The following is a 13156-nucleotide window of genomic DNA, read 5'->3' as shown; positions in this document are numbered from 1 at the left end:
GACTCATGAAAGCTGTGATTGACAATCAGGGTCATTCCACCAAATATTGATTGCTGAACTCTTCCTTAGTTAAAACATTAGTATTGTGTTGTTTAGAAATGAATATGAGCATGTTTTATCTGTTTCTTTATTTGAGGTCTGAACAATGCATCTTGTTTTGTTGTTTAACCCATTTGTCATTTTCTGCAAATAAATGCTCTAAATGACAATATTTTTATTTGCAATTTGAGAGAAATGTTGTCAGTAGTTAACAGAATAAAACAAAACTTACTTCATGTTACTCAAACATATACCTATAGATAGTGATAGTAGGGAGAAACTGATAATTTTGCAGTGGTATCTTATTTTTTTTCTATTGTTTACAGTTAGTTTCAAATCAACTGTTGAAACAAGTTATTGTTACATTTATATTGTTATTGAATTATTTAAATTTGACAGTAAAGCCTTAGTGTGCTACACTGTAAATTAATAACGGAGTTTATATCACTCATGACACCATGTTGAGCATCTTTTGAAATAAGAATTAACAAGTTATCACTGACACATTTGGACATTTTTGTGTCCTTTTTCGCGTGGGGTTCTTGTGCTCTGTATTTGAATAAGTCACATAATGGTGAGCTTGTTTGCGACTGAGCACAAACACATCATTTGCATCACAGCAGACCTGTCTACATGGGTGTGTCACGCTAACAGATCTTTTAGTCGTTGGGCTTTTAAAGTGTAAATCTGCTGAAGGCCAACACACCTCTGAGCCAAGCTGATTACTTAAAGACTGGTGAGTAAGTGGTCATCAATTGTCTTTTCAAGCAGCTGGTCTCCATTTGAAAACAAGTCTGCACAAACACAGTGGAATACACAGTGGAATATATATATTTTTTTAAGTGAAATGTTTTTTCTAGTGGTTTCTGACTCTTGCAAACAATGGTGCTATTTTGATGCTTCTTTACATTTAAACGTCTAAAAACAGTTCGACCTTTGTTCTATAATTTCTTCACTTGTGTATGTTATTTCAATGTGGCGTTTACAAAAAGTATGAAGGCTCTGTGTAAAATGGGCTTCAGAGCACCAAAAGTATGGATTTAACCTCCCCCAGCTCAGCACAGTAGACCCTAACTGCTTAGCTCAATGGTCCTGCCCCCCATACCACAGTGTTGATGACCTCCATCCTGGAGAGGGACATTAACAGGCTCTTTAAAGTCCTTGTAAAGCAAATTCAACCATTTTCTTCTAAACACATTAAATAGGTCATAGATGTATTTCCTTAAAACATGTAAAAAAGCCATTCAACCATTTAGAATTTGGAACTAGGCTTCACAAACTGTGGCTGTGTCTCAATTCAGGGGCAGCATCGTTCGGAGTGCGTATTTGAAGTGCAATTACGTCACGCGAAGGCTACAAATTGCCCAATATTCATTGCGCGCCCGTAGAGAGGAAAGAAAGAAAGAAAGAAAGAAAGAATGGCGACCTCAAGTGGCGCAGATCTCACATTTAAAAGTATTGGGTTTATACTCGGTTTTTAGTCATTTGAGCGTCAAACGCCAGATATGTTAAACTTCAAGGGACATTAAAACCTCAAAATATCAGTTAAAATACGTTGGTAATGCTCAACTTAATGCCTTTTACTTTCAACCATTAGACGTTCAGAGGTTGACCTTTATCTTCGTGTTGTGACAGTGGAGATGTTATAGACTCGTTTTACTTTATGTACATAAATGGACCAAGATGAACAGATTTAGATCAGGCTGTGATCCGTGTAAAGTCTAGTTAAACGTTGGAATAAAGAGCTATGTTTATGATTATCCTTATGATGATTTTTTGCCAAATTAGAACTCTTTTGTCTGTTGACGTAACACAAAACATCTTTTACATTCCATCGTGTTTTAGGGAGCAAACAGAGAGCTTCGTCACTGTCCGAGGTCAGAACAACATGTGTTCACAGGGCGAAACATTCCGCCGGCTGGATGGGAGTAAGGCTATAATATATAATAATATATATTAAATAGCCAATTTGTCAGTCCTGATGTCACTTTTTGTAAATCTTTGCATCCCTGTGTTAATATGATCTTGAGTTTACCTTTTCTCTTTCTTCGAGGAGGAAGGATGAAGGAGGACATGAGGATGGAGAGAGGATGGAGAGGCTCTTCTCTGCTCCAGAGGACATTCCTTACATTATTTCTGTTATTTAGTTTATTTATGAGTTCTTTTTAAATTATTTGTTCATAATTATTAATTTTACATAATTCATGAAATCAAATATTGTTCTATTGTTGCACGTTGTCTATTCCATTCCGTATTTACAGCTTAAGTACAATTTATAACAGCAAACGGCATCAAGTGCTACTTTTCAGGGACAACAAGGGATTTCTTTTATTATTAAGGTCTTAACATTTACAACTATTAACAGATTATTATTAACTATTAAGCAATTATGATTAAAAACAATATTAAAACAGTTAGAGATGATGTAGAGTAACAGGCTGAGCAGGAGTCCCTGCAGTGCTGCTGGGCTGGATGGTGTCAGTGGGACATCATCTGGGTCTCAGGGTGTTTGGGGGTCCAGTCTCCTCTGTCCACCACATCCTCCATCAACTGGGTCTGCAGTTCTGACTCGATCCACGGCTGCCAGGTCATTAAGAATGTTTTAAGAAAGAGGCAAGAATTATAATTTCATAATAATAATAATAATAATAATAGATTATTACAACAAACAAACAAACCTATCTACAAAACACTTTAAATAGGAAAAACGCCTTTAAAATTAAAATAAAACCATATGTGGCGATCAGCAGTTTATATGTCAGCATTAACGTAATGTATCGGTATGTTTATTACCCCAAACTGTTAGCTAGCTAATAATGATAACATTGATAACATTACTATGTGTTCAATAACAGGTTTACCTCTCCACGGTCCTCTCAGCCGGAGATAAACCAGAGCCGCTTCTCCTCTTCCTCCACAAGAAGGAGGATTAAAAAGGAAATCAAGAATTCCTGAAGATCAAACAGATCCGACAGTCAAACTTTTCTCTTCTCGTCACTTTCACGGACCTGGGCTGCATACATAGTGACGTACGGGTAGGGGCGGGAACATCTGGTGACGCAACCAGGAAATGCTTCGAAGGGTAGACTGCTGATGCTGCCTGCAGGGCGCACCGAAGTATACTCCTTCGGTGAGACCGCAAAGTGTGCAGACCCTGAATTGGGACACAGCAACAGCTTGTGTTTCAAAATGTCTGTGTTCAGGATTTAATGGGCGGGTCAGATCATCAATCATAGCCGCGTTACGTAACGGAGACATCATTAGCATACACCCGACCCTGCTGCGGAAGTGGTATGAGTACATTCAGCGCATTAGCTCCGGTGGTTTTCCCGCTGGCTCGGATAGTATCTCTTACGATAGTTTGCAGCTAACGTTAGCTACCCAGTCAACCAGTCAGCTAACTAGTCATGTCTCCACCACGCCGCTCGTGCATCTTTCCTGGATGCCACAGTGTGCAGGGTAAAGGCTCCGTTAGCTTATTTAAGTTTCCTACAGACAACAACGTAAGGAAACTGTGGATCGATTTTGTTAAGAGGAGCGACTGTGGAGAGTTCAACATCACCACCAACACCCGTCTCTGCAGTGTCCACTTTACCCCCGATAGTTACACTAACTATCACCAGGTAAAGTCTGGATTTCTGAAGAGTCCGTTGACGCTGGTCAGTGGGGCCGAACCGACCCTCCCCGTCCCCGGCTTGCGTCCTCCCGTCCCGCCGACAGCAGTTGCTCTCATCTCCACCACCGGCATTACCTGCCCGCCAGAGAGTGTAAGTGTGTGCTTATGTTATAAATATTGTAAATTCGGGCAATTTTACATTGTGCATCCTTTCATGCCCATGTAATATTTAGCAAAAGTTAATGCATGTAATCATGACATGATTGGCCTCATTCCCTGAGGAGTCCATCTGACAGCACAACGAAAATCCACAGGCATGGGTGCAGATCCCGGGGGGGACGGGGGGGACATGTCCCCCCAAATTTCTGAAAAACATGAATTGTCCCCCCCAATGAAAATACACAAAATTATTCAAAATTTAACAAATATAATTTCAGAACTGTTTACTAGCATAACTGGCATTGCAAAAACATGATCAGTTAGTTTACACCACTTGGTTAGGGCTTCATATTTTGACATTCATCCATATCAATTAATCATGCATAAAGTAATCCCATACACTGGGAGAAAAGGAAGATGGTAAGAAAAATTGGGGATCTGGGATGGTTGGAGGGAGGCGAAACATAAGAACATGAGTAGACATTAAATGCCCGAGACCCTTAAAATTATGATTTAATAATATTACATTTAAGTAAGCAGTGATACGTGCTGTTGGCTGTTTAGGACAAAAACAAGAGAGGTAAGCACAATAAATGATTCCCTGTGCTATACTTTTTGAATGATATGGCGAGAAAAATCACTTTTGTCCCCCGCCCCAATCCTGACATCAGATCTGCACCCCTGTCCACAGGTAATATTTTATGTGCACCAATATAGCTCTGACAGGGAATTATATGTAGACTGGGGTTTTACGATTGTGTGTAATGTAAAACATGGACCGAGGGACACCTGAAACGAGCGCCCTGAGCGCGTTTTTTTTTTCACGGGCGTTAGTTGCTTTTATACAGAGAGAGACGGGAGCAGCTAGCTCAGTCTGGTTTTATTCCTCACTACTGATAAAAATTGGGCAGACGGAGTAATTTGGGAGCTTGTGGTAATAAAGTAACTATCAGAAAAGTAACTGTATGAAAGAAGTATGGAAAGTAAGCGTACCCATTGCTGTAAAATGTCAGCGTTTCAATATTATATTGATGGTGTTTTGGATTACTGTCACTGTTGCATGAATCTGCTCATTTTTAACAACAACATGCTTTCGTATAGTTAAATCAATAGTAATGCATCGTATTCCAGAAGATCATATATGTTTGGCGCCTTTCTGTTCTGTGAGAACCACGTATCTATAAAAAGTCTACTTGTGATGTCAGCTCAGTCACAATGCACGTTCCAGCTGATAAAAAGAGGGTTTTATATTACATTTTATTTAGAATTTAGGAAAATTGTAATTGCTTACTTCAGTTTATGACAAACATTCAAAGTTTCATGTGGAGATTCACTGGACAGGAAATCTGAAATCTGAAAAGTAAGAGTAGATATAGATAAAACAGCATAAAGGAAAAATTCCCAAGTAATGGACAAATTACTGTAAAGTAGATGTATTATTGACATTCCATCACTGCAAGATTTATTAGACAAGTAATGTTTACTGTTATCTGTTTTGACAAAGCAGTCTCCTCCAACCACAAGAGAGGCAGCGTGCCAGTGTGCTGACGTGAAGAAAGACACCAGGGACATTGGATGTCAAACGGACCGCTTTGTGGGGGAAACCACTGTGGCCACACAACTGGCCAATAGAACACTTGTCAACAGAAACAGTACAGGTATGTGTAGCTATCAAGTTCTTAATTTGACTTTTCAAATGTCTGTGGTGTTGCCATGTTCTAGGTATAATAAGGTGTAATAAGGTGTTTTAGTGCAAGACATTTAGTATGCTGCTGGTTATGTATTCATTATTTGAATGATTATTGTGAAAAACTCAAAAAAGACTCAGATTCTGATCTCATCAATTTTATTGCAAAAGAAATCTAAGAAATCATTTGCATTAAAGGGTGCACAGCTCACCGACTGTGGTTTTTGAGTAAGTTTAGCCACAGTGTTAAAGAGAAATCTAGTATTGTGTTTATTATTGTTTATTAGGCTGGAGAAATATGCTGTTCTAGCAGTATTTAGAGCATCGTCAGCCGGGGTGGGGTGGGGAGACGCTCGTTATCGTCAGCCGGGGGGGAATATGCTCCTCATCGTCAGACGGACGACAGAGAAGACCGCGGCAGCCCACAAACACCCACTATAAAGCAGCTAACATTGAAAATGAGTATAGTGGCGCTGAGCTAGCAGTATAGCGGCTTATAGTTTAGTACACTATCACGCCAAGCAAGATCAAAAACGTACAATTTAGATTTACCCCATGCTCATTCCATTTTCCTGCAGGCCTGCTTGAGATCTCGGGTTTCGTCAGTAAACCAGGCAGTAGATTTCTTTGGTGGTCTTGTCTTGGTAGAGAACGGTGCCACAGAATCGAGGAGCGAAACAAGTACTGAGTTCACTTCATTTGTGAGGCTTTCCACAGGTTTTGTCACAGTCGCAAAAGGAGCCGGGACCCCAGGCACTTTATCACTGAGCGTCGCTATGATTGCTGGGCTGATATGACGAGAAGTAAAAACGTTTGTGTCACTGACATAGGGACAGGCTAATGACGCCTGTCCCTATGTCAGTGTGTAATGACAGAGTGGTCTGACACAGCAGAGGAGACAGAAGCGACGTTCAGGGCTGACGCATCTAGTCTGTGGGAAATTATCAAATCCAGAGTGTTTCCACTGGAATGAGTGGGTTCATGGACAAGCTGAGTAAAGTTGGAAATATCAAGAAGTCTCAAAAAAGCTTTCCCTAGAGGGTCAGAGGGATATTGAAATCCCCAATGATTAGGATTTTATCTGAACGAGTCACAATAAATTCACCAAATTCTTCTAGGAACTGGGAGTAAGGCCCTGGAGGTCTGTACAGTACAACCAGGTGAAAGCCTGTTCCCTGGAAAAGGCTTTTACTATTTGATGAGGATGGTTTTAAAACCACAGCCTCAAATGAAGTAAATTTAATATCCTGGTTGGAGCAGTTTCCAGTGACCAGCCGTTTGGTGGAGCTTATGGTAGATAATTTAGGAATTGGAACAAGGTACCTTTTAGTAGTAGTGGGTTTTGGCTGCCTGTACAGGAAGGGATGCCGGGATGCGTAGTGATTAGCTTTGGTATTTTATTATGTAAGACTGTGTAAGGGGCTTGTTGAGACATTTCCCCACTGTCAGAGGTGGAGATCAAGAGTAGATTATTATGATTTACACATTTAGAGGATGATTCAATGAAAAAGTGGCGAGGGAAGGTGACAGTCTCAATGTTATGAACTAGGCTATCAGTCTGGTACTCTGCGCCATGTCCCTGACCAACCATGGTAACTAGACTAGTGGACTCCATACCAGCACTAACAATAACACTAGGAGGCTCTCTAGAGACCAACCATTCTGGTGGAGGCTGAGGAACGAGGCTGTGAGGAACGAGGCTGAGCACTATCAGTATCTGACTCGGAGTCAGTTTCTGGCTCTGATGGCTCAAACAGGTCGGGCTGGGTCCGTCCGATGACGCTGCTAGCTTCCATTGTTACTGTAGGTTACGTCCTTGTACAGTACACGGAGGAGGTTCCCCTCCCGCGCGTGGGCGTGGTTCCAGCATCTCTAACTGACACGCCCCCAGCGTTTCACAGCAGAGAGAAGTGCTTGTTTTCCATGATTTTTGAGACCTAATTTTATATACTTAGTTTTTTTTTTATCTTTCAAATTTGGCTCAGTGGTCAATGACACATGTTTCTGTGGTGTGACAAACTCATAACACACATTTATTGCTGCTTTACACAGACTTTAAGTAGCAGAAGCCCATCAAAACACCTCACTGTGATCATGCCTTGTGCCAGCCTGCTAAAACACTTTCACCATAATCCCTGTACATACAAACTACGGAGCACAGGACTTAGTGATGGAACCCACAGCTGGTATTAACATGTGTCTCAACATTATTTATATACATTGTATATAAGTCTATTTCTATTTCTTACTTTTTTAATTGTATTGTTTATTCTTTTACTATTATTTTTGTTTTCTACGATACCACTGTCCTTTGGCTGCTGTGATGACGAAATTTCCCTGTTGTATGTGGAACACTGGGACACACGGACACATTGTCTTTATTCAAAGATTGAAAGAAGTTCATGTAGGATATTTGCTGAAATAATGAAGAATTTATAACAGTGTTTCACAAAGTTTGTCTGAAAATGTCCAAAGTTGGCGACACTGTTTTGTGTGTCTGCCTGTTTGTGTGTCTATTATCAGCACAAGGGTTTTCATTGAATATTATTTTATGATCTAAAAAAAATACACAATAAGGCTTAAAATCAAAGCTTATATTGAGGTGAACAACTGAAAAGGAAGGGGTAAGTGGGGGATGGGGGAGGGGGGGGGGGGGGGTGTTCCGAACCTCCCTGCCCTCTCTTCTTTGATAAGCCCCATGGGTGTGAGCAGAGGATGAGCCAATCACAATGCAGTAGCACGCTCTATATATGCAGCTGTCTTACCCCTCTGTTTCATTTGGATACTGCATTCTCTGGAAGTAAGTTGCATTTCTCTCCTTCTGTCTTTGCCTGGTCATTGTATTGTAGTCATGTGTACTCATCCACATTTATAGCAGTGTACATCTGGAAACAGCAAAATAATAGCTAGAGAGAGGTAGAAGACGCACAAGTTGTTAATGCAGTATAACAGTTGAAATGTTACCAATGGTAGAGATGCTTGTGTTTTGTGTTCTACCATGCCGGCTTTCTTAATGACCTCACATGTCGTCTCCTCTCTGCTCTGTGTTCATGCAGCCTGCGTCAGGAACACAGCACACATCGCCGCGACCACACCGATTCAGAACTTGAGAGTGTGGCTGGAGGAAAAGCTGCTGTGCCTGAAAATGTCCACGCTCCAAGCACTGAGAGCTTCTGTCAACCAGCGGCTGACCGTGGCCGCTGAAGAGATCTTTGAGCTGTTTGAACGGACGATGGCAGAGTACAAGGAGGAACTTCGGCGAGAACGCAAACTACCAGATGGTGTTTTTAAACCTGAGCACCGGCTTCACAGAGCAGGTTTGTACACTCAGACTTTAATTCTGATATATAATAGCATTATAGGGACGTCTCATTCTCAGGTTTCAGATACCCATGCATGCTAGTCGATCACCTCATTCCCAGGTCGTCCGTACTTGACGACCTGGGAATGAAACTCAACAGATTTGCCCACTCCACCTTTAAGTACTGCACTTGGGTAAAAGCACTAACGGCTGGGAACTATTTGCTCTCATCTGGCTCACAAAACCAAGAGTTCATTTTCTTTCATGTCGTATGCACGACCATTACAGAGCCCAGGGATAACATTGTAATGTTGATGTGTAGTTGAAACCTGGGAGATTTCCAGTCTACGGACCCTTCATGTCATCTCTTTATCCCAAGTTCCAAATTTACTGGCGTTCTGAACTAAAGACTGATTTTGAGGTATTTGTACATAACTTCAGTATTTACATTTTATTCTTTATTATACTTCATACTACACTCTTAATGCATAATATAAATCAACCTTGTAATTACCATGTATAATTACATTCAGCCGCTGCCACATTAAAGTAAAGAACACCATAAAAAAAGCAAGAGCAAGAATTTTCCACATTATCTTAAAAAAGTGACGGGTGCTCCCAACACCCTTTGAGTTATTGAAATGACAAAAAGAACAAAAAGGAAAAACTCCTCAAATTTTGTAAAATAAGTATGGTAAGGTATAGATCAATACAGCTTCTTCAAATAGTATTTAAATACTAGTCTTTATCTCAAAGCATGTCCTCAGTTAGACTTCCCTGTTCAGCAGCAGCAGGTTGGAGTGTTGGAGAGTTGTTGAGTAGCTCTCCAGTCACACAACTTCTTACAAATTGCAAAAACGATGCGCTCCTGAAGTTGCACTCACTTGAAATAACAAGTCCCAATGTTAAACCTCCCACACACACTTTAAACAATGTACATGGTTGAATGTGTTCTACAAAATAATTTCTTCACACAATCAAGAAAGTAGTGCCTTCGGTGGTTTGAAAGTTAACATGAAATGTGCATGTTTCATTATCCTCCATAGACGTCCAGCAGCTGTTGGTGAGTACAGAAGCAGAACCTCCCAGTCTGGCCCAGAAGGACCCAGCAGAGCAGCCACACATTAAAGAAGAACAGGAAGTACCGACCAGTCAGGAAGAAGAGCAGCTTCAAGGGCTGGAGGAGTCTGATGTGGCATTAATTCCCGTGAAGAGTGAAGAAGTCGATGAAGAGAGACCTCAGTCAGCAGAGTCGCACCAAAGACCAACTGAGGAGATTCAATCAAAAGCTGATGCAGAGGACTGTGGAGCATCAGAACTGGCCAGGAACTCAGATCCTAATGGACATTCGCAATCAGATACAGATGACGAATCTTCAGACTTTTCTGGACACGGGACTGATGACAGTAGTGATTGGGAGGAGCAACCTGAAAAAACCGAACAGAACAGCGAACAAGAGAAAGCATCACATTCTGACCCTGAGACTGATGACAGTTGTGACTGGGAGGAGAGCGGGTCTCCTCCGACAGGTTTAAACCCTACGCAAGTACCTGTAACTGATATGGAATGTAACTCTGGAAAACCCTCAGGCGGCTCCTCTGAAGTCCAACCTGGAGGGAAATCATTTAGCTGCTCAGTTTGTGGCAAACAATACCAGTGGAAGACCTCGTTAATGGTTCATATGAGACTTCACTCTGAAGGAAAACGTTTCAGATGCTCGGTCTGTGATAAAAGTTTTCAGTTTAGCATTCAGATTGTGAAGCACATGAGAACGCACGCTCTGGAGGAAGTATTTAATTGTTCTGCCTGTGGATTCGTACAGACCACAACGGCAGCTTCGGCCGTATGTGTAAAGTGCCAGTGACAGACACATGAGAACAATATCATTCCACGGTCACCGCACAGGATGAATGATACTCAATATAGTGATAACAACAATTAGGTCCATAATAGTCTTTCAACTGCAATGCTAATTTAGCATTAGTGACAATGGTGGTGTTGGCCGTTGACTGACACAAATCTAAAGAGGCATTTTTTTTAAATGCCTCTGTTGTATGTGATTAAGTCACATGATGGAAAGTTTCTTTGGGTGTGAGCACCAACACATCATTAGCATCACAGCAGAACAGTCTACATGGGTGTGTCACGTGTGTCATTTACTCAGGGGGCCATTAAAGTGAATATCAGCTGAGGGCCGACACATTTTCACCTCTGTACCTCTGAGCCAAGCTGATTACTTGAAGAGTGGTGTGTATGTGGTCATCAATTGTCTTTTCAAGCAATTTTTTTTTAAAGTAAGATGTTTTTTCTCTAGTGGATTCTGACCCTTGCAAACAATGGTGCTATTTTGATGCTTCTTTACATTAAAATGTCTAAAAACAGTTCAACCTTTGTTCTATAATTTGTTCAGTTGTGTATGTTAATTCAATGTGTTGATCACAAAAGGTATGAAAGGGTCTGTGTAAAATGGGCTTTAGAGCACCAAGAGTATAGAAGTAGCCTCCCTCAGCACAGTAGACCCTAACTGCTTAGCTCAATGGTCCTCTCCCCCCCCATACCACAGTGTTGATGACCTCCATCCTGGAGAGGGACATTAACAGGCTCTTTACTCTCGCCAAAAAGCAACCTAGGCTTTATTTGTGATTGTATATGAGACAAACCTTCATGTAAATGCATAATTACGATGAAAAAGGCACTTTCTGTAGTGTCGTTTTCGGGCAAGCTAATTTTCAATGGGGTGCAGGGGCACTCTTACACTAGCATCAAAATTGCTATTTTTAAAACACTAAGAAGGCTCGACACAACATGAAACTTTGCTCGTAGTATCACCAGGTATCACCGGGTAGCATCACCAGGAAGGCTTGAGGAGCGGTCCACCATTACTCTCCCGCCTGTTAGGTCACACTCGGGGATCAAATCTTTTTGTCTGCCATGAAATTCTTAATTTGTGTGTACACAATGTTCTCAATGCTCGTGTTCATGTGTAGAGATCAAAGTTTCATGTTGTGTCGAGCCTTCTTAGTGTTTTAAAAATAGCGATTGTGTTGCCAGTGTCAGAGTGCCCCCGCACTCCATTGAAAATTAGCTTGCCCCGAAAACGAAACTGCAGTAAATCTTTAAAGTGCCCCTTTCAGTGTAATTATGCTTTTACACCAAGGTTTGACTCGTATTCAATCACAAATAAAGCCTCGGTTGCTTTTTGGCGAGAGTTTACTTAAAGTACCAGAACCCAACAAAACACCTCACTGGGAACATGCCATGTGCCAGTTTGCCCTAAAGGGGTTGGTTAATGCAGCCAGATAACGGTTGGGTTAGTGTTACTGTTTGGTTTATTGTGCTAACTCGATGACTCTCCCTCGATACCGCCCTTCTTGACAACGCAGTTTGGAATAAAGGGTCAAAGGCAAGGCACAGGCTGACGCATGTCACGGATAGCTCCCTGAGTCGGGGTAAAGGGAAAAGAGGACTTAGCTATATTTTGAGACATTTTTTACCCTTCCCTTTAGATTCAAAAGTTCGATGGTACAGTAAGTGCTAAAATATGCAAACAAAATGATAATACTCACCAGAAACCTTCTCAAACATGAGAAGAACACATACAACAAGAATACATGTGTCCTCAATTTCATTGTACTCTCCTGTACAATGACAATAAAGACTATTCTATTCTACAAAACCTTTATTGCCATGTAACATGCATAAATCAAGGCAAATCATACAAAGGGAAAGCAATAATATAATGTAAAATTGAGTAAAGCATAATATATGATATTGTTTGGTTAATATTGAATATATACATATATGAGAAAATGTAGAATAGAATAGCAAAACCGGCAAATCATAGTGAGTATACTTTATATTACCATGGAGGCAGTGCAGGGTTTGCAGTCAGATAGGGTTACAGCTGAATCCAAACAGGATCAGGTGCAGGTTGAGTAAAAGCGATTAAATTCCCACACCAACATTGTAGCACCACAATTAAATACACATTTGATTTGTCTCTCTTGAGGCCTGCAAGCTGACCCCTGAAGCCTTAAGAAAGCTGAACAGGAGGTAAAAGAAAAAACTAATTTGTGGTGTAAGGAGAACCCCTGCTGGATGATGCTGGGTAGGACCTCCGGACTCGAGCCCTTGGTGCTGAGGGCAGGTGAGCACTGACCAAAATGGGTAACAAATAAATACATTTTGTGGTGAAAACAATGCACAGTGAGAAAGGCAACACAAAGCATAGACATTTGTCATATCAACACTTTATTGTAAAGTCTACTCAGGCAACATGATTGTAGCATTAACAATTTCATTACTTTACTATGCTGAGGCGGAGGGGTGGTCAGTCTGCCTTGCCTCACATTAT

General features: G+C 41.0%; 1 protein-coding gene across 2 annotated transcripts; it reads left to right on the top strand.

The window, feature by feature from the left end:
* The first annotated feature begins 3103 nt into the window (after positions 1–3103).
* Positions 3104–11186, top strand: LOC115576776 (zinc finger and SCAN domain-containing protein 26-like). Of its 2 annotated transcripts, none has more exons than XM_030409338.1 (4): positions 3104–3806; positions 5322–5472; positions 8558–8818; positions 9849–11186. In XM_030409338.1, the coding sequence occupies exons 1-4, from the start codon at positions 3447–3449 to the stop codon at positions 10664–10666; spliced, it is 1590 nt and encodes a 529-aa protein (XP_030265198.1). In that variant the 5' UTR covers positions 3104–3446; the 3' UTR covers positions 10667–11186. The 2 variants fall into 2 exon arrangements, with proteins under 2 accessions (XP_030265198.1, XP_030265197.1); XM_030409337.1 differs by having other exon boundaries at positions 5319–5472.
* The last annotated feature ends 1970 nt before the right edge of the window (positions 11187–13156 follow it).

Source organism: Sparus aurata, chromosome 24 (assembly GCF_900880675.1).
Source record: "Sparus aurata chromosome 24, fSpaAur1.1, whole genome shotgun sequence".
Lineage (NCBI taxonomy): Eukaryota > Metazoa > Chordata > Actinopteri > Spariformes > Sparidae > Sparus > Sparus aurata.
The sequence above is the reverse complement of the archived record's forward strand: the minus strand, read 5'-3'. Positions and strand labels throughout refer to the sequence as shown.